Source organism: Trematomus bernacchii, unplaced genomic scaffold (assembly GCF_902827165.1).
Source record: "Trematomus bernacchii unplaced genomic scaffold, fTreBer1.1, whole genome shotgun sequence".
Taxonomy (NCBI): Eukaryota; Metazoa; Chordata; class Actinopteri; order Perciformes; family Nototheniidae; genus Trematomus; species Trematomus bernacchii.
The window spans coordinates 17671746-17694473 of NW_022988050.1; the positions used below are offsets into that span (position 1 = coordinate 17671746).

At 42.0% G+C, this 22728-nt stretch overlaps 2 protein-coding genes across 3 annotated transcripts in view; one reads left to right on the forward strand and one right to left on the reverse strand.

The window, feature by feature from the left end:
* Positions 1 to 9586: 9586 nt before the first annotated feature.
* On the forward strand, positions 9587 to 17033 carry nrbf2b (nuclear receptor binding factor 2b). Of its 2 annotated transcripts, XM_034119823.1 has the most exons (5): positions 9587 to 9789; positions 11051 to 11080; positions 14050 to 14134; positions 15192 to 15232; positions 15630 to 17033. In XM_034119823.1, exons 1-5 carry the CDS (start codon positions 9760 to 9762, stop codon positions 16311 to 16313), a joined length of 870 nt encoding a protein of 289 aa, XP_033975714.1. In that variant the 5' UTR covers positions 9587 to 9759; the 3' UTR covers positions 16314 to 17033. The 2 variants fall into 2 exon arrangements, with proteins under 2 accessions (XP_033975714.1, XP_033975712.1); XM_034119821.1 differs by lacking the exon at positions 11051 to 11080.
* A 1833-nt stretch (positions 17034 to 18866) lies between these two features.
* The window catches only part of reep3b (receptor accessory protein 3b), a 45950-nt gene continuing 42088 nt past the window's right edge, over positions 18867 to 22728 (reverse strand). Inside the window, 3 exon segments of the mRNA XM_034119278.1 lie at positions 18867 to 21024; positions 21178 to 21273; positions 21275 to 21312. Coding sequence (XP_033975169.1) covers positions 20953 to 21024; positions 21178 to 21273; positions 21275 to 21312 — 206 coding nt within the window. The 3' untranslated portion in view covers positions 18867 to 20952.

The following is a 22728-nucleotide window of genomic DNA, read 5'->3' on the forward strand; positions in this document are numbered from 1 at the left end:
AAAGAAAAGCACACCATGGTCGGTCGAGGAAGTGACGACGTCCATTATATTGCAGATGATAAGGTCCAGCGGGTGCTCGACGGGACAACTCGCAATATCAAAGTCTTTCAGGAGGTCTCTACACAGACACTGGACTCTCCAACGGCGTTACTGGAGTCTGCATGGTACGTTTTTGCTAACGCTGTGTTATTTGCTTGAAAGCTTTGTGTCCCTGCTTTGTGTCCCTATCTGTTTTAAAGCTCACTTCTAACAAATAAGTCTATTTTATCCTTACATTTATGTTCGACAACCCCGATGGAGCCCCGAAGGCTAGCTAGGCAGATAGCATTAGCGAGAGCTATTGTTTGCTAACACCATATGTGCCATTGTTTACGTTCAGTTTGTCTTTTCTATAGTTGTTGTTGCTATTTATAGTATTGTGCTGCAGTAGTTTGTGGAATTTACAAGTCATGTTTCTGTTCTAGATGATTACATTGGGACTAGCGAGGAGGAACAGCGAGGAGGACACAACGTCCTCTGCATCAACAGCACAAACCGAGGAGGAGAGGATCTGGCCCTGCAGGAACGGCAACTGGCCCAGCAGAATCAATGCCATGTCTTATCTTATTGCTTGTTGATAAATAATTGCACCCACCAGCGATCGCACAGAAAGATGGCATCATCTAGGCGTCCCTCTGCAGTCAGAAATATCATAAACACCATCGTCCACAAAGCACTGTACAGGGGTTTATGGATTTAAGAGAATACTTATCACAGTGAAACCTTTATCATCTGTTGCAATTAAAGCAAATAAGAGAATAAATACTTGGTTAAATAATACATTTTAACTCTTTAGCAGGACAACTCTGCATACTGTTTGAAATTGAGTTTGCTAGCTTGAGGTCCTCCTCTAAAACATAACATTACATAATGGTATTAAGAATACATGATAAATACATGTAGAAAAATTACTCAATTGTAATACCCTCGTTGTGCTAGACTCAAACACATTGCTTATATATTTCAAAGAGAAGAGAACAAAAGAAAACACCTATACAAAGAGAGCGGTGCACAGCGCTTAATATTTACTTGCACTATATTTCTGTTGATCTGGGTTATTGTGTTGCACTGTTGGAGGAGCCTGTGACCTAAGATGTTCATTGTCATAACTACACTAGCTATGTTCGTATGACAAAATAAAAAACCTTGAACCTTGAGGCTGTGTCTTTCAGACAAACCATCATAATCATATTATTTTATGCTGTGGATACTTTAGCCTCCATCCATGTTAACAATTTTTTACACTTGCATTTATGAATATAGTTCTGTTGTGTTTTACACTTTTGTATTTATGTTTATAGTTTGCTTTGATATTTGCTTAATTTATTAGATTATTATTATGGGGGCAGTACTGGTGCTTGAAATTCAAATATTTACTAAATAGTCAATTCTGATAACATTTTTTTGGTTTAAATAATTTGACAAACACATGTATGTGAAAAAGAAAAGATGTATTTATGTTCAATACAATACAATGAATATTTAGGTATTACACGTAGGTTTTCCTCAGGCATCCTGAAGTTCTCCACCCACTGAGTGTGTGAAAGATGGAACAATCACATTCCACCACTCGGTAGCTCGGTCGGTAACTTCTGAAATACACAAACAAAAGCATACATATTTTAATACGTAAAAGTGGTAGCTACAATTAATTAAATACTTGAAATACTTTGGTCGTATAGGGAGAGTGAGCCTAAACACATTGCTAGTTAGCGAACGTTAGCTTACCAAGTAGCATTGTAGTTAGTAGTGATTCGAGTCGTCCTGTAGTCTCTGCGGCGTAGGAGGACTGCCCGAACTCTCGCGTCAGCTTCTTCTATACCTCGTCTTGCTATACGTCGCCTCTTTCGAAACAACTCTTGTCTATTTCTTGTGATAATAAACCACACAGCAAAAAACAAGCAAACGATCGCTTTCACATCTCCATTGTTGTGTCGCATTGAAGATGACGTCACGGCAGTTTTAAGCAGCGTCGCTCCGCCTACACTGTTACTATAGATACTGACCCGGTTCCTAAACTGTAATGGAAACGCGCCACAAAGTGAGCTGGTCCTAACGAGGCCGGGCGCGGCCAAAGGAGGCCGAGCGGGGCCGAGCGAGGCTGTGTAGTGGAAACGCGGCATTAGACTCTCCACCGCCTTCGCCAGGGCTGCTACTGGGGGCGGTGCCGGAGGGATGTCGAAGACTTTTGTCGCCGCTGTGACCCTTGTATGGCTCGTAAGGGTCCCCCTGGTCGTTCCCATGCTCCACTGCAACAGTTTCCCGTGGGGGCCCCAATGGAGAGAGTAGCGGTTGATGTGGTGGGGCCTCTGCCTCTGTCAAGCAGGGGTAACCGCTACGTCCTCACTGCCATAGACTATTTCACAAAATGGCCAGAGGCGTATGCCCTCCCTGATCAGGAAGCAGTGACAGTCGCAGATGCTTTGGTGGCCGGCATGTTCAGCCGGTTTGGAGTGCCGGAGTCCCTGCACAGTGACCAGGGGAGGAACTTCGAGTCCCGGGTGTTCGCCTCCATGTGCACACAACTGGGCATGCGAAAAACACGCACCTCCCCCTTGCGGCCTCAGAGCGACGGACTAGTCGAGAGATTCCATCGCACCATGGGCCAGCAGCTGGCCATCCTCACGTCTCAGCACCAGCGTGACTGGGACGAACATCTGCCCCTTGTGCTCATGGCATGTCGCTCTGCAGTCCAGGAGTCCTCAGCCTGTTCTCCTGCTCTCCTCATGTTAGGGAGAGAGCTTCGCACCCCTGCTGTTTTGGCGTTTGGTCAACCGCCAGATTCCCTGGACACTCCTCCAGGGCCTGAGTACGCCAGGAGACTTCAAGACCGCCTGGATTCCGCTCACGCTTTTGCCCGCGATCAGCAGAAAAGTGCTGGGGTGAGACAGAAGCGGAACTATGACACCAGGACAAGAGGGCAGCACTTCCAGGCCGGGGTGCTGGTCTGGGTGTACAGCCCACAACGGAAAAAAGGCCGGTGCCCAAAACTGGACAGCCAGTGGGTTGGTCCCTGCAGAGTACTGGAGAGGGTGGGGGAAGTCGTATACAGAGTGCAGCTGCCTCCCAAGGGGAGAAAAGTTGTGCTCCACAGAGACAGGTTGGCCCCTTACAGAGGAGTCGCTTCTCCACATGCCCAAGGGACACCGGGGCCCACGGCCTCCCCCTCGACACCCCCACCCAGGTCCCCCGGCGAGCAGAGCAGCAGCCCCCCGTCAGTGACTGAGTTCCCCCCCACTTTCTTCCCCTTTCCCCCGCCTGGACCAGAACCGGCACCCCCTGTCCCCCTGACCCCAGCCCCCCTGCCGAGAAGGCAGACACGACCCCCGAGTCGGTTCAGAGACTTTGTGTGGTAGTTAAAGTTTATAGTGAGACCCCTCGGTTCCTGTAGAGGGCAAGAATGCGCCCTGGTCTCACTGGAAGGGATGGTAGTCCACCCAGACCTTCCTAGTTCAACTAAAGAAAAATGTGTTACACGTTCTCGCTGCTGTGGGTTAGTGTTTAGTTGCAGGTTTTTGTTCTAGTTTTTTTATGTGTCCCTCGTGGGCGAGGAACTTTGTAGTAGGGGGGTAGTGTAGCGACCCTGCATAGGGTGCTGGGTGTGTCACTCAAGCGTCCCCCGTCTCTCTGCCAATCACGGAGCTGCACAGTAATGCTGGTCGGTGTGCGGGCCTGTGGTTGGGGGAGCAGAGGGGGGAGGGCTGGGGTGTCGTGACGTTGACCCTGCTGTGAGTGTGAGTGAGGGAGTGGAGTAGAGAGTAATGACAAACCTGTAACCTGTAACCTGAGCTGGATTCTATAACCGTAAGCGAACAAAGGAGTTATTAAAGACAATCACTGGAAGCCTGTTTCCGACTCCCTTTGTCGAACGCTACAATATGTATGTAATCTGCGCGACTTGCACGTCCACATCTCCGCGTGCAGTGCTGCATAAACATGGCTGAGTCAGCGATAACTTTCGAGGGGTGGAGGTATGCCCATTATTTTGAGTTCGTCCGAAGAATAGACAGGAATGTGACGGTGAGGTGCAAACTGTGTCCAGGCCAGAAGCTGTTATCCACTGCTGTAAACACCACGTCAAACCTCAACAAACACCTGCAAAGAACACATGCTAAGGTGAAGCTAATAGCTAAGGACCCCCGAACCCAGAGTGAGGATGTTGTGAGTGCGCCGCCGCAAGAATTTGGAGGACCGGTAACCAAAGCAGAGATGGACAGGCTTGTAGCATCCTTCATAGTAGAGGTAATGTTGCCCATTTGCACAGTGGAATCACCATCGCATCGTTCAGAGATATACTGCGCAAAATACAGATAGCAGGAGACAGAGGACAGCCATGGTCAGAGCTATCTGGATCAGTCTTATGCGACAATGGAAACTGAACTAAAGAGAACATTTGAAACTTTAGCAGTCTGCGTGATCTGCTGGGAGGGGCTGGCCGGCCCTGCGAGTAAAGTAACGAGTAAAGTAACGAGTTACTTTATGTAGAGAGTAACGAAGTAGTGTAATATATTACTTTTTTTTAGTAAGACCCCATCTCTGATCACCACAATGAAACACGTCCTGAAGAATGTCATGCAAAGCTGCCTGCCTGCCTTCCTTTGATTCTCTCTGAACTGCCTGGTCGTTTTAATGTTTAATGTCAACCATTTGTGCAGATAGCATGAAGTAGAGAAGATCGCTAGCGTTAGCGTTAGCATTTCTCCCCCGGGCTTAAATTGTGTATTATAGAATGATCACACCGGTGACAGTACTATTCAAAGGGTTCACGAAATATGACTACTACTGTTACTGTTTAACATGTTGGGTTACTTCATGTTACTTCATGTTAAGGCTAATAAAAATGACACTGCTGTAATGCTAACTAACGTGCTAGCTACTAGCTAGCTTGATCCAGACACTCCTAGTCCTTTCATCAGACGGGAAGCGAAATAATGAGCAAGACCCATTGCTGGTATGATAACAACCTGGTACTAAGCACACAGGCATCTTGTTAAAGTTATCTTATCTTAGCCGCGCCATATAGATAGATTATATCTATATGGCGCTGATCTTAGCTAGTGAAGGAAAACAATTGTGACATCACTTACGCGACTCTGGGATTTGTAGTCTTTCTAGTTGCGTATTTTTCATAGTCTTATATTTCAACAGTTTTACGACAAACTGTGACTTTTTTGACATGGAAATGATTTTTTAAGATTGACAAACATCATATGTGTAATTCATGGCACAATTCAAACGGGATCTTCAGATAAGTTTTCTCTCTCCATTGACTTCAATACATTATTTTTCCGAAATAAGGTCCCATGGGGCGGAAGTAGATGGGCGTGACTTCGCCACTCTATTAAAATAAACTGTACCTTCATTTAATATTCAGCAATAATAATATCTCGACGTCTATAGATGTAGTGTTAAAGTCAGTAGGTTTTGGTGTGCAACACTTCGTGTCATTTTCGCTTTACATTCACATTTCTAGAAAACGTAATATTAGCCACATGCTAAATGCTAACCGGAGATGAAGGATTTTCAGAATACAAGCTTGGCATTGAGATTTTGCGAGAGCTTCCGTTTTTTTTCAGAATAAAACAGCTTTTAAACTGACGGTATGTTTAAACAGTCTATGGTTTTTACAATTATAATTGATTATCTTTTATGAATATATCTGGTTGTATATATTGCTCATTTTCCATAAAAGAAACAAATGTATTTGAGTTTGTGTTTTATTTGAGTTTGATGCGTACAAATACTGTACTGTATATGATGATTCTTGAAAATGCACTTTTACCATAAAAGGCCAGCTCGACCAATTGGTAGAGACTCATAAAAACAAAACTGTGGGGTCAGTCAAAAAAAATAAAATTATTTGTGGCCCATTTGATAAAAAAAATGCAAACAAATAATTTTTCCATAGCTTTTTTCTTGGTCTGGCAGTTAAAGGGTTAAAGCCACATTATGCACAAAACATTAGGTTATTTGATGTGATATGTCACTGATGTATTTTTTAGAAAACAGATTTCTGAGATAGCCAAGGCAATTTGGGGTAATGGGTAACGTTTATCTGTTCTTGTCATCAGGTGGAGCAGTCTGATGATCCAGACATAGAGGACATCGCGGTCGGACTTCTCATGATCAGTGCCAGGTCAACAGATGCCACGCTCTTCTGCCCAGAGAGGATCGCTGTTGTCATTGAGGGTAACAGAGTTATCGAACTCCCCACACTGGCTGACGCATTCATCCTGCCTTTTGCACTGACCTTTGCCCTGCATCTGAGCTACCCAAAAGACTTGGCCAACACTTTCGACTTCACCCAGAAAGTGTTGATGGGCCTGGATGAGGGGAACTTGAAGAATTTGAAGCCCAGGGTGTTGAGCCTGAAAAATGAGCTTTTGGCAGTGTAATCCTACCAACAAAGTTGCACTTTAACAATCACACACACACACACACTGTTCTCCTCTGTTTACATCCTGCTGCTTTACATCCGTGTTCTGTATTGCATTGACAGATTTGTTACAGATTTGTTACTGTTCAGCATCAAGTTGAAGGACTGTTTGTAGATGTTGTTTTATACTTTTATATGTATTGGGTCTTTATGGTCCATGTGTTAAATTAATACGCAGAACTGTTCCTGAAAATTGTGTTCACTCATAAGTGATGGTTAAAATACACACAGATATTTCTCAAGGCCCTAGCACTGTTTTTAAGGTATTTTTTTTATTTAAAAGAGTTATTTGCTATAATGTGTGTGTATGTATATATATATATATATATATATATATATATATATATATATATATATAATGTTTTGTATATTGTCACTTAATAAAACAGTGATTTGCATTTAAATTGTCAGTGTTAAAGTGCTTTTGAATGTTTACTCAATGTTAACTTAGGGATTTTGAGTTACAGTTATCTGAAAATATTTATGTAATCGGTTTCAAAAAATGTTTTAAGTACTCTACATTCAGTCAGTTTTGAGTACTAATCAATTGACGTTTTTAATTCATATCGCGTTTTATACAGCGAAAAGTTTTTTATTTAGAGATAATAAAAATATTCAAGTTAAATATTTGATTTTCATATGTACTGTGCTAACAAAATAGCTAGTTGAAAAGATATGAACATTTTTAAGTCAACAATACTTGATCTTTATATGTACAGTGTTAACACAAATGATTAGTTAAAAGAAACTTAATATATAATGTTTCTTTAACTTAAAAAACAATATGTTTGTGTCCCTTGAAAATTACTACTAAATAGAACTCAATTGATAAGATTATACTTTAACTTAAAACATTTCAGTTAAGATATAAGTATTACTCAAAAACTTCAATGTAATCAGTTTCAAAGAAACGTTTGAGTTCTATTAACTTGTCAGGTTTTACAGTGCAGATAAAGAGAAGGCAGATATGTTAGGAAGGACACTTGCAGCAGTACATAGTGGGGAACATCTCAGTGATATTCATAGGCAGCAAAAACAGCAGTTACTAGCAGAGAATGAAAACGTGAAGGAGAAGAGACAGGATAATAGGTCAGCTCTGGAATTTACAATGTCAGAACTCAAAATAGCCTTACAAGGTACAGGATATACAGCCCCAGGACAAGACCAGCTATGCTATGCTATGTTTAGACAGTTACCTATGGAAACTATGACAATGGTGCTGAGTCTTTTCAATACAATCTGGAGAGAAGGAGATATGCCAAGTTTGTGGAAAACAGCAGTCGTGCTACCATTCAATAAGCCAGGGAAAGATACAGCTAACCCTAGTAACTACAGACCAATAGCTCTTACATCACACCTATGTAAATAGATGGAAAAGATCATTGTTCATAGGCTCTCACATGTACTGGAACAGAAAGGGCTGCTGAGTAGTTTTCAGAGCGGATTTCGTAAAGGGCGGTCCACAATAGATGCTTTTGTAAGAGTGAGTAATGATGTGGAAAAAACATTGAAAATGAAAGAGATAATGGCAATAGTGTACTTTGACATTGAAAAGGCGTATGACTGTATGTGGAGGGATGGGTTACTGATCAAATTGAGTAGAATGGGTATTGGACAGGACATTTATAGTAAAGGTTGGAGCAGATATTTCCAATTATTTTGAAATAGAAAATGGTATTCCCCAAGGGAGTGCAGTCAGTCCAATATCATTTAACATCATGATTAATGATATATTTACATGCTTAGACACATGCATCCAATCGGCTCTATACGCAGATGATGGGGCTATTTGGATGAGGGGAAGAAATGCCCCATACGTAATGGAGAATATAGCTAGAGCGATTAAAAAAGTGGAGAGGTGGTCATATAACTGGGGATTCAAAATGTCAGAAAGCAAGTCATGCTACATGGTATTCACAAATAAACGCAAGATTGATGGCCAACAGCTAACACTATATGATCGTCCAATGACAAAGGTGAATGAGTTCAAATACCTAGGACTGTGGTTTGATAGCAAATATACATGGAAAATGCATATTAATCAAGTGGAAACAAAAGGCTAAAAAGTATTAAATGTATTGCGAGCTGTAGCTAGATGCAACTGGGGCGCAGACAAACAAGCATTAATAGACATTTACAGATCAATTATGAGGTCCACAATAGATTATGGTTGTATAGTGTATGGAGCAGCAGCAAAAACATCACTTTTTAAAATTGATAGAATACAATATAAAGCATTGTGGCTGTGTATTGGAGCGATAAAGTCATCCCCTATCAATGCAGTTCTGATAGAAGCAGGAGAGACACCTCTGGAGATCAGAAGAGAGAAACTTGCTCTGTCATACTGGGTCAGGCTACAAGGAAGTGGAGAAGAAAATATCACAAACAGAATATTACAGGATTGCTGGGAATATGCAAAATTCCAGGGGCGTGGGTTTGGCTGGACGAGTAAGGAGAGAACGAGGGCATATGGAGTGGAGACCATCACGTTTGCCAAAGCAACCCCATTTAGTAGTGTTCCCCCATGGCTTTTCCCAGAAGCTAACATAGATGTGAATATCATAGAAAGGAAAAAAGAGTGGCAAATAAATGAAGTGGGAATTAAAACAAGTATGTACCTGAACGAAAAGTACTACAATTACCTCAACATTTACACAGATGGTTCTAAGAACAAGGAAGAGTGTGTTGGAGTTGGTATATACATCCCAGACTTTAAAATATCGATCTCAAAAAGAGCGTCTGATCAATTATCAGTGTATACAGCAGAAATGCTGGCAGTAGTAATAGGATTACAGTGGGTGGAAGAGGTCACACTGTTTACCTTTCTGAGTGAAACTGGGGTAGGAAAAATAATTTAACATTAGGTCAGGAAAGATCATAGATTTTTATTTTATTTTGTTTTATTTATTTTATGTTTTTTGTTGATTTATTTATTTTTTGATTAGATCATAGATATATACGTCCATGAGTTAAGAGATGGAATGATATGATGATTCACACTCATGTACAGTAGGTGGCGGTATGCACCTTTAAAGTTGTTTGCAATCTGCCAAAAACTGAGAGAAGAAGAAGAAGAAGCAAAACATCCGACCACAACCTGCTGTAGAACGGATGTGACGTCACGACGTGTTGACGCAGCTTTAGCTGTGGAGGCGATTGTGCTTCCCTGACAGTTAATATTATTGTAATTATGTTTCCAAGGCTTTTTTTATCGTATCGCGAATGACAGTCAGCGAGGGACAGAGACACCTTTCATGTAGTGTAAACCACCGAGAAGCCATTCCATGGAGGTCGAGGACAGCCCGCTCAACCTGGTGAGTGTCGGTGTGGATGTTGCAATAACGGGATAACGTTACTGTAGACTGCAGCTACAACAGCTAGCTGCTAAAGCTAACGGCTAACCGCTCTGTTTGCCTTGTTCCTGGAGAGACATGTGGCATTTTAGTTCTCCAAACAACACCTGACACTGTCCGAGTTTACTGTGTTGTTGTGACTAATGTCATGTTTATAGCCTAATGTTAGCGTGTTATTCATAACGTTACGTGTTATGGTTACACCGTCCCAAAACGTAATCACATTAGCAATTAAATACAATTCCACCTCAGTATTATTCAATTTCTATAACGGGACGTCTCGATGTTGTTAATAAAGCACAGTGGCATTTACATTTATTCAACCCTTAAATAAGGCCTCACATCCAAATACCTTAGAGAATGTGTGCTTTCCATCTTCTACATTACACCCTTAAAACACTGTTATTACACTCATAGTCGAAATTAATACACAACTATTACACTATTAGTACATCCATGTTACACATTTGTACACCTGTATTACAACCTTATTGTATCATGTTACACTATTAGAACTCCTATATTACACTGATACTTGACACACATTACACCCATGTAACACCAATATTACACCATAGTTACAATGTTATTACACACATATTACACTGTTACTACACCCATAATTCACCTATATTGAACTGTTAATACAAGCACATTACACATTAAAACATACACCTATATTAACACACCTAACACCCCTAATACACACATGTTACACCATTATTATAACCGTATCACACCAATATTATACCCATGTTACACTGTTATTTCTCATGGACACTGCCTGTCAAATGAGTGTATCCCCCAGGATACAGAAACCATTTAAGGGTTCAAGTAGATGGATAGATACTAGATAGATAGATAAGTACTTTATTGATCCCAATTTGGGACATTTTGTAAGTCATGTCCCTGCCCTGATCAGATTTAGTATACAGTACTGTAATCATCAGCATTAGGATAAGGACAGTTTAAAAGTGAAAACGTATACAGAGCTGGAGGAAGAAAACAATATAAAGTATGTCAGGAAGGTGTTAATTGATCATGATCCTCCAGGTCATCGTCAGTGCTCATTGTAATAGATTTTATAAGGCTTGGACAAATTATCTCAAATTATATTAACATATTGACGAGAATGGAGAATAGCCCCAGTTTCTGTCTCATGTTTTGTCGTAAAACTCAAATCCCAGAACTGAGCATCCCTTTTTTCTATTTTGTTTTTCAGAAAAACATATCCCAGCCAATCACACTTCAGGTAGGCTTTTTCCATAATCCTTAAACACTTAACCATCTGGATATCAATTATTATTTCTCTGAATGATAAAAAAAAAAGATTAAAACGTCTAAGCGAGCCCTGTCCCCTAATCCAAATGATAGCCCTAGCAGGAAATGTGTTTTAAAACAAGTCCCAACCTGGAAAACCTGTTTTTAAATGGCTTAAAGATATCCCCAAACATATCTATTTAATCCAGATTGTTAGCAGCCTTTGAGGAAATATCTCTTAAACAGTGTCATAGGCTCCACCCCATGCAGCCCTCCTGAAGGATGAGCAGGAAGGTTTCTCAATTCTCTAATTTCCCCTCCTCGACTCCTATCCTCAAGACTTAGTCCCGCCCACAGGAGATGCGAGCGGAGGAGTCGAGGAGGGGAACCGAGGAGAGAGGAAGGGAAGCAGCAGGCGGTTAGAGAAATGAGAACTCCTCTCCTCTGAGCGGTCATTTTAAAGAGACGTCCATTAATGATGACAGGAGGCACAGCAGCCCTCTGTCTGATGGACAGATGTGTTCATGACGACTTATATATTTACTTTGATTCATTCACAGTGCGGTATAATGGTAGTACCCTTCAATGCAGTGCGCAATGCCTCAACGTGGGCGGAGCTCAACCTTTGAGGCACGTGACGTCCCGACTCCCGTGTTGTGTACTTACCCAGTCACAAAAGTAACATATTATATCTTATATTATTAATATATATATAAATCAAGTTAGTTCATCGTACATTTAGGGTTAGGGGTTAGGTACGAAAATAGAGGTCACCTGTCCCCATCTTGTGGTGGCAGGGGAGATGCACGGGCACATGTTTTTCATATCTAGTTAGTTCAATAAAACCAATGCTGTTAGTTTTTTACCTTATTAGGGTAATGTGGCATGGTTATGAACCTTTATATATACAGTCTATGTTATGAACACAACTACATCAGAAGGGAGGGGAGGAAAAGATGGGTTTCAAAAAGGAAATGGAGAAAAAGAGAGAGTTTAAAGGAGAACAGATTAGAAGTGGCAAAAATAATACTAAGGGGTAGGAGAGGTTTTTGGGTTTATGTTCGGGAGGGAGGGAGGAAGGAAGATTAGGATTAGGTAAAAAGGTAGGGAGTGGTTAGGATGGGGGGGGAGGGAAGAGAACATGGATGTATAATAAAAACGGGAAGAGAACTGCCCACATTGAGCTCATTGAGGCATTGCGCACTGCATTGAGGGGCTTCTCGTATAATGAGACAATAACAGGCTACAGATGCGGACATATATACACACACATATAGGCTATATATTTATATAAATATATACAATTTCAGAATCAAACAAGTATGAGAGCACTCGCAGCATAATAACGTAACACTATCAGAGACTGGATATATCCCCCCCCCCGCCCTCTCTGGTCGCTACAATGAGGAAATGAAATTACGGGCCAAAAGTTTTATTTACAAGTAATAAAAGTAAGCAGAGGACACCAAACCAACTGAGACCTGTCTGTCCGCCACACACACACACGCACACACACACACACATACACACACACGCACGCACGCACGCACGCACGCACGCACGCACGCACGCACACACACACACACACACACACACACACACACACACACACACACACACACACACACACACACACACACACACACTGTACAACAGGCAGCCGTTGTGTATTTTATTTTGTGAAGCACTAAATGGTTTTAGAAAAATATGGACTCTTTGTTTGTAGATATCTACTAAACTAAAGCAAATAAAGAGAGTAGGCCTGTTATACTGAGTGATATATATTATACACACTGCTCTGCTTTCTGCACGGACCTCACAGCTGTTCTCAGCGTAAACATTGCGTCGCGATGAAAGCAGTTAATAAAATAATATCCAGGGGATGCATGCAGAGCTTTCATTGGCTGAGATCAGTCCGGCCGTGCGTCTCGACTCTTTGAAACATCACTGTTGCCAGAAATGCATCGACGAAGGAGCCGTGGAGGACCCATCAGTGTCTCCTCGGTTATAGCTCCTCCAGAGAGCCTCCTCGACGCTTGATGCTCGGTCCTCGGTGTGCATTTAGAGAAATGAGATGTCCTTCAACATGGCGCGCTGAAATCCATTTCCGGGTCACTACCGGAGGGTCGAGGAGTCGAGGAGGGGGAATGAGTGAATTGAGAAACCTTCCAGGTGTAGCTGGGTGGAGGGAAACAGGGAGGCTCCACTCTGAGACTCTAATATTATTAAAACATGAGAGAGGTGGGAGGTGGAGAGAGCTCTGAGTTATTCTTTCAAAGTGACATTTTTTATCTTTCCATTTTGAACCTAAATGGAGATCAACTGGGCATACTACATGTATATACACAAAGCTGGAACTGATGTGAAATGCTTAACTAGATCAACTAATTCACAATTCTGGAGGCTTTTGCATTTATAATGTCTCTCCACTCATTTACTTACCTGTCATTTGTCAATCTATCCTTTGAAATGTCTATATGTAATTAGGGATTCTCATGATCAGTATGTAGTCAAATAAATACTATAATAACAAAGCAATCACATTTATTATTTAAAATATACCAACTATTTCTAACTTATTTAGGTTTTTATTCAGGGATTTTGTTCTCTATTCATTGAAACATCATTGCTGTCCCAGAGCCCTAGATCACAGTCAAACCGCTTGTCTTGTCTCAACAGAAGTCAACATATATTCATTTTATCGTCTGATATGAAAAAGAAAGCAGCAAATCTTCACACTCCAGACGCTAGTGCTAATTATTGCCGGAATAATGACTAAATAAATATAAATAAAAGAGCTTATTTTCATATCGTTTCAGCTTCTGTTGTATCCGTCTAAAACTTGAATTGGGTTAATTTGAATAAGAACATCTCCTACACTTTATCCCTTTTTAGACTGCTGCTCACTGCCCGTGCCTTGTCTCTGTGCCCCCCCCCCTGTTCTCTTGTGTTTCTCCTCAGGCTCATCAGCAGTGCAGGAAGGCAGACCGTCTGCTGGTGGCTGGGAAGTATGAAGAGGCCATCTCCTGCCATGAGAAAGCAGCAGGTAACACTAACACCACACTGACCCTTAAGTAAAAATACAACAGTGTTTCCCCTACCATTGTCTTGGCGTTGGGGGGGTACCCGAGCAGCACCCTGCCAAGGCAGTAAACCTAGGGGGAACACTGTACAACATGATTGGCATCAAAATATACTTCAAGTACCAAAAGTAAAAGTACTCCATATATATATATGTATTACGTCATATCGGATGGTGGACCCTCTCCTGGTGGACCCACAGCCCTATCGGAAACTTGCTATCAGAATCAATGCCTGACGTGTTTTGGATGTAATATGGTCTTTGTTTACATTAGCAAGCATCGCTAACACTCAGAGCTAACCTGTACTGGAGAGATCATGTGTAAAGAAGCAAGATATAAAAAAGAACTCACTTTGTGGTAAACCTGAGAGAGAGAAAGCCTTTGAGCTCCATAATGTTTCAGAGATAATCCTTGATGTGGTTTTGGGGTTTCATCCCCACAGCATTTATTTTAGAAAGTATCTGCCGGGTCCCGCATGAGCAGGCATAAGCTCTGCTTATATACCCCGAATCAGCACTTGAGTAACAGGAAGTGAAATAGAGGGATATGAGGCATGGCTAGAATGGGTGATCTGTTTGGTATTTTGAGCAAAACACTTCATAGACATGTTTTTTATACATTTGTATATATCTGAGACCTATGCTATAGCCTACAAATTGCATGATAGGTGACCTTTAATATATGTCAAAATGTATTTAATAATTGATTTTGTAGTAGCTAATAATCTAAAACGGATCAATCCGGGCTAGGATACCGTTGTAGCTGCTCCGTCAAAGTAACGTCATGTGGCATAAATAAAGTAGTGACTGCATGGTCATGCCATAGACAGTCTATGGTTTGTACACATACATTTAGACCTTGTCCTGTGAATTCTTTACTCAAGTTTCAACTCTTGCAAAAATGAGACGTGAATTTCTCATCACTCTTGCTTCTCACTCTTACTTCAAATCAAAGAGCATTTCTGACTGTCATTGTTTCCAAAGACCAACGTCACCTCACCTCTGTCTCTGTCTCTCCCAGAACTTTTGACAGAAGCCATGAAGACAACTGAGTGTAAGCAGGTGAGATATACAGTGGGTGGGGTGGGGGGGGACAAGTAGGTGGTACGCTCTCCACCATTTCTGCATTCATCTCAATGAGACTTAAGTATTGGTTAACACAGCCTTTAGTCAGGTCCTCTGCCTACGTATTGATACATCAGTAATGATACAAATAACAACTACTTTAACCATTTGTAATGCTGTCATTTAGTCAGTGTCCCATCATTAAAAACAATACTTGAGTAAATGTACACAGTTACTGAAGGGGGCTGTAGTCTGAGCTGTGCTATTAGGATCGTCAATATGGACTGAGGGAGGGGGGCGTGGCTATGATCACATGATCAAAGCGCTACTTAAGGTCTGGGAAAGAATAGAAGGTGCTTTCTATACAATACAATGTGTGTGTGTGTGTGTGTAGGCTCGTCTGTCCATGGAGCTGCAGAGGGACAGTCATATCAAACAGCAGCGACTCATCCAGGAGCGCTTGAAGAGAGAGACCCGTCGAGAGGCCACGAAGTCCCGCCTCGCTCAGGTGCAGCCCCCCCCCAGCAGCCCGGCCCTCCTCACCCAGACCCCGGGCCAGCTGCAGCCCAGCGCCCCCCCCGGCCCCCCGGCTGCAGAGGGGGTCAGGGAGCGGGAGTACGACACCCTGCTCTACCAGCTCCAGACCCGGCAGACCGGAGGCTGCCAGCCTCTGACCACGCCGTGCCCCGGCACTAAGACCACCAAAGACGACAAGACCCGGCTGGAGGAGCAGCAGACCACCATCGAGGACCTGCGGCGCCTGGTGACCCGCCTGATGGACGAGAACCAGCAGCTGCGCTCGGAGAACGCCCGGCTGCGCTCCGAGGCCACCGACGCAGACTTTGTGGAGTGCTCCGAGCTCTGGGGGAACTCACAGGCAGGGGGCGCTCTGGGGACAGGGGGGGAGCAGGTGAGGAGGAGCACGGGTGGGAAGGGGAAGGAGATCGCCATCCCCCAGCTGCCCCCGCTGGAGATGCCCGCGCAGGAGGACCTGTGTCTGGACGACCTGCCCCCTCTGGAGCTGCCCGAGGACATCCAGAACGAACTGAAGGAGCTGCTGGACAGGGACAAGCTCTGAACACACACACGCGCGCACACACACACACGCGCGCACACACACACACGCGCACACACGCAGGCAGGTGCGCACACACGCACACAGGCACACACACACAGGCACCAGGGTTGAGTTTGGATGCCAAAATGTTTGTCATGTGACCCGGGGCTGTCACAGAGCTATAATGAAACCCCCATACTGTGTGCAGTAATAATGATGATGCAGGGGGGGGGGGACTTGTGCGAGTGATTTTTTATTTTATAGTCTGGAATTAAATAACTGATTATTTCAGTGCTTCGAATGCTAAATGATAGTGCTTTTTATCTATAAGATGATAATTAACATAATGTTTTGGGCTTTTTGCAAATGTTGGCACGGTGGAAAACATCCCTCTAACTTCCTGTTGGGGGGATTTTGGCCAACACATGAATGCCAGCGGCTGTAGAGTTTGATTATATAAAAATATAATTTTGTTGACATTAATTAAGTTAGTAAACATGAAGTTACCAATAAGATAACGTTATTTAATTATTTTATTGTTGGATTCTTTTTTTTTTAAATTTGTGCTATCACAATAGATTTTGTATTGCCCTTATTTCTTTATTTTCTTGCACCAGAGCCTGAGATTCAGTTTCTTCTGTTTGCCTCTTTCAGAAAGAAATAAGGAAATGAATGTGGGATGTTAAAACACATCATTGCTTGAAACTTGATGAATAAAAACTGAGATTCTTTTGAAATGTTCACATTTTTTCAATCCGACATGAAGTTCTCTAGTTTTTTTAATTCATGTTCTAAGAATCCAGGAGACAATCATGGACTTTTGGCCCTGCAGTAAAACAGCAGTAAAACTCCTGCTTCACCAGCTGTGGAGTATTTAAGCTACTTCCTGTTCCTCAGTCGTCCGTTTGAGAGATGAAGCAGAACCAACACCTGATGTTACACTGAGAACTCCATGAGGGAGAGTGGAGAGCGACACATGTACAATATGTGTCTGAACTGCTCCTGAAGGGCATTATTGGAACACACACACACACACACACACACACACACACACACACACACACACACACACACACACACACACACACACACACACACACACACACACACACACACACACACACACACACACATTCTGAGGAACAACTACTCTGCTGCATTTTTTTATTTGAGTGTACTTGAATTAAAGGCTTCAATTATCATTTTTGTGCGTGATGTGAATTGTTATGAGTGCGTCTTGGCTGCCAAAGAGAGAGTTAACTGATGTTCTTGTGCAACAATAGCAACACACACACACACACACACACAGCTGCATCTTTCATATTACTCTAATAAGAAGCGCAGAAGGTGTTTGGTGTGTTCTAGCCTTTAACCACACATCACTTCCCAACAGTTTCTGAGACGTTAGAATGAGCATCTCCCGGGCAGACACCCCAGCATCTGTAGAGGCTGGAGGAGCTGAGACAATTCATTGACTAATGAATCAGAAAATGTCATATTTAGGAGTGCTAACTTATCTATTTTTTCCAGCAAACATGAACTGGCTTCTGACGGTCTGTGTTTTACATCATTAAAGTGAATACTTTTGTGACATTTGAAGATGACATCTTTTGCTTTACAAATTTGAGATGAGCATTTTTTCTTTCAATTCTGATTTTAAGATAAACTGTTAATCAAACTAATAATTGGATCTGGATTGGATGAATTGATTATGAAAATAAAGACACATCCCAATGTGGCAGTGCAGATTTGAGCTGCATCACATGCAGTGGTAACATCAGATGTGCTTACTTCCTGTTTATACCTTATGGTAATGAAGAGAAAGGAAATGCAGCTCTCAGCTTGCATCATCTTTCAAACTCATCGATGTTCAGGATGAAGGAAGCTGCTGCGGTTTCTGTAGGGATCATTTGTGCAGACAGGTTTGGAGATGGAATGAAGGGAAGAAGAGGACAGGAACAAGTGAGGCCTGTCCCTCTGCAGGAGAGCAAAGTGAACATTGTAACAAGCAGTCTGACTCTTATCCGCTTCTGTTTCATGTCAAAGAAGTGCAGATTGTTGTCATGACGATGCATTTATCCCTTTCCCTTTATCTGTCCTGGACAGGACCGTGGGAGCGGAAGGCTAAAAAAGGTCCATGGGAAGTCTATAAACAATCAAATGTGTCATAATGAAATAAAATAAAAGTTTTACTCTGTAAATATGAATATTGTAAGAAAACCTTTGAAATAAATATATCTACAATGAAATATATATATATATCCATCAACTGTTTTTAAAATAAAAATACATTGCATTATTTGTTTCAAAAATAACTATTTAAAACAAAATGTTGGCTTGTTAAAATAGTTTACATTTCATAAGGTATTTTGTATTCATATGAAAACTGTCAATGATGAAAACATTAGTAAATATTATGAATCATCTAAACATTTTTACATTTCCTCAGTGAAACACAAATATTAGTTTTAGTTCAGTTGTGCCATTGTGCGCTTCTGTCCTCTTCACTGAGACAGTTCTAAAGTCTACAGGAATACACATCATAAACAGAAACACTACACATGCTGCCCTGTGTGTATTTCAACATCCTTTATTATATTTCATTTCCAATCCACACACTACATTTCCCCACACAGATTAAAAACTCCGTCACACAGCTCAGAGAAGCTTTGGTATCAGTATTCAGTTATGAGCGTTACATGGACGTCCTGACATGAGACAGTTTGGCTTGTTAGTGATGTAAGCACTATTGATGAGTGTTGAACACACACCCACACGGCTTCAAAGCAATGCCGTGTGTTGCTGAGGAAGGCCTTCGCACCATGCCTGCACGGCGTGAACGCTCACAGCTGAGTGCAATAACCCCAACCTTTAACTAAACATGTGTAATGTGTAACACAGCCATGTTGCTAGGCGGCATGTTCACACTTTCATTATTTCTTTAACGCATATCAATCGTATAGTTCTTAGGAATACGCTTTAGCCACAGCCCTCGAGCGTTTTATCACTGACTGCAGTACCAGAGGACCAAAACAAGCCTAACTCTGACATGTCACGAGAGGCTGCTAGCATTAGCATTAAACTCATTGGGTTGCCTACAGCAACGTACATACAAAAATGAGATGACAAGCAACAACAGCATTGATCAAAAGGTTTAAGAGGAGGTACATGTGCAAACACACGTGGTTACTATAATAAAAGACTCCTTTTGATCCAAACATAACACACACACTCTTCAAACACAAGGAAACAGCTAGATATGTACAACCAGGATAGTGATCAGGACACACAGTCATAAAAAAACATGTGTACAATGCAGGAAAATAAGAAATGATCATTAATTCAATAAACCTGCTTATAAAACCTTAAAGAATCTCAGTTTGGTTTTCTCTTCCATTTCTCTCTCCTGACTCGTGTTGAGGAAGAAGGGGTAGTGTCCAGCTGCTGGTGTTTCACTCACTTTATCCACTTCTACTGCACATCTGATTCATTCAACTGCCCCCCCCCCCAACGTGTAAATGTCCATGCTCAGCTGCTGGTGCTCTGCAGTGATGGGGAATGTGTGTGTGCAGTGGAGTAGTGAGGGTTAAAGGACTCCAACACCAGGGTCAGAGCTTCAGCTGGGAACAGGTTCCTCATGGAGGATACCCTGAAGGCAGCAGAGCACGCTGCTCTAATGTAGTACTCGGGTTAGACATGAACACCGCTGTCTTTCTTCATGGGTCACATCAGATTTCATTAGGTCACTTATAAGCCATCAATATAAGTGCTATTTGGATTGATAGGTTCATCTCTGTGGTCCAATATTAATATTCTTCACCAGCCAGTGGACACACACACACACAAGTAGTTCATCCTCTTATCTGTGCTGTTCAGCATCTCTGTGGTGTAGTGTCTCTTTGTGGTCATTTTATTATTTGTTTAAGACTGTTTTTTTTGGTTTGTGGTTATTTCCCCTCATTCTACTTGTTGTCTGTTTGTGGTCATTATGTTTCCCTTTGTCATCATTTTGTGGCCCTTTGTAATTGTTTTGGCCTTTTTTTTTATTTGGTGTTTTGCCCCTTTTTCCAATTGTGCATGAATGGCTTGTTACGCTAACCCCAGGTGGCCAAACTCTAACTGAATACAGTTTGGATCAAAGTTCATGGTTCTGACTGTGTAAGAATCAGCAGTGTACATGTTTATATTTGAACAAAAGGTATCTACAGTTATTTTTATGAAATGGTTAATACAATAGCTCAAATCATCAGTTCATTATTTCAATATTAGCTTGGCCATGAATGACAGTTTAAGGACGCCTTAAGAAGCGGCAGCACAACACTTGGATAAAAGGAAATGTAAAAATCCTAAAAGCTCAAAGACTACATGTATATCAAATCACAACTATAAACTAAAATAAGATGCATAAATGTACGCCATCCACCCAAACACAAACATGGAGGTTCTCTCAGAGCCACTGGTTCTGGATGAGTAAGAAATAAATATGTCAGAAGAACGCTCCTCATCAAAGAGACAAACAAGTTCAGCAGAGTGACTGTCAGAGCAGACCCTGTGTGTGTGTGTGTGTGTGTGTGTGTGTGTGTGTGTGTGTGTGTGTGTGTGTGTGTGTGTGTGTGGTGTGTGTGTGTGTGTGTGTGTGTGTATGTGTGTGGTATTCTTCTCATAAGCCATAGTTAACGGAGCTCAGTGCTGGTCTCTTCTTGCCTTTAATCTTCAGGGATCCATAGCGAGCCTGATGACAGAATAATGAAAATAATAGGTGTGAAAATGTATATAATTATACCCCTGAGTTTCTAGGCTGTTTGTTATCATACAGAATATGTATTCATATATTGATAGATACGTTTGGCTACAGAACACACAGTCTTCATGGGACAGAACTCACGTCTCTGCGGACCCTGGAGCGGGTCATCTTGACGCTCTGAGACCGCCTCAGTCCTTTCTGAGTGACCGCCTCGTCCTCAGACAAGGTGGGCTCCGCCCTCGTCATCACTCCTCTCCTCCTCGGCATAGTAGTAGTCTGAGAAGCACACACACACACACACACACACATCAGGAATCACTGAAACACACACTCAGATATGTGTCTTTACAAAATACGTCATGTTTCAGTTTGGTTGCATAACTTAGCCTTTTCAGAAACTTATGTTAAGATCAGCAAGGATAACAACTGCTCAACCATTGGTGGAAGAGGAGAAGAGAAGTCACATAAACAGCGAAGATGGACTGAGTTTTAAATACAAAAGGAGCTGAAAATGTTGTGGGGTAGATGTAGATGCATGTTTTGAGTAAAGGTGTTTCGTACCATTTCTCCAATGATCCGACATGTACTGTATTTCATACAGAGTCACTTATATTTGCAGTATTTCCACCTTACACATTTCCATGGATGAACTCTTATTGCTGGTGTAAAAACACGTTGTGGTTACAGGCCTGTGTGGATCGAGTTCTGTGTGTGAGACACAGCTTCTCCAGTAGAGGTCAGCACACACACACAAAGAAACACACACACTGCTGCCTCCCTACTCTGCTTGCTCCCTTTGTCTCTCTTCATAGAAACACAACAGTTAGACAGGTTATACACCAGCTATCTGTTACAGCCTGCTGCCAGGAATACACACTGCAGCAGAAGTCATGTGTATTTTTAAAGGCTTTTGAGAGAATACAGATTTATCTAAAAGGTCTTCCAGGTATTTTTTCTGGTCCATCATAAGATACTCGACTGTTGATAAGACTCAGATCATTAATTATGGCCTGCATATCAATATATGTTGTTTATTGTATAGTAAACCGGACATTATGTTACAGTTTTCATGCCCTTTTGTCACAGAAAAAACTACCAGTGATGTATTTTCTATGTGTTCTGGTTCTAGCTCCTGCTGCTGCTATTGTTGTCACATCTGGAGTCTATAAGAGAAAACCTCCCACTCTCCAGAGTTGGAAGCAACCTTTCCCCTCCCAGAGGAAACAGGGTGGGAAGAGGCTTCACATGAGACTTCACATTCCTGCACAACATCAAAAACAACCTTCTGGGTTCTGAATGCTGGATGGTGAATCAGCCGTTACCCACAGCAGGCAGAGACACCGCTGCAGCTCTGAGTCTCAGGAAGAGTCCAGTCCTGCTGCACAAACTAACCCCGTCTAGTATAGAATCCAGTGTGCATACTTTAATAGTGAAGGAACTTACTGCCTGATATATTTGGTTTATGTCTTGTAACTACACTTTCGAAGAACCTGCGATCTAAGTTTTTCCTAAATTACATCACTACACCATAGTTGTGTATGTTATGACAATAAACCTTTGAATCTTGAACTCACTGCTGGGGTAGTGTGTGAGAGAGAAACACAGATATTTTAGCCTCTGCAGACCATTTACATGCACAAAAACCTATAGAACACACTACAGGAAACAATAATTGGCAAAAAATCATAACAA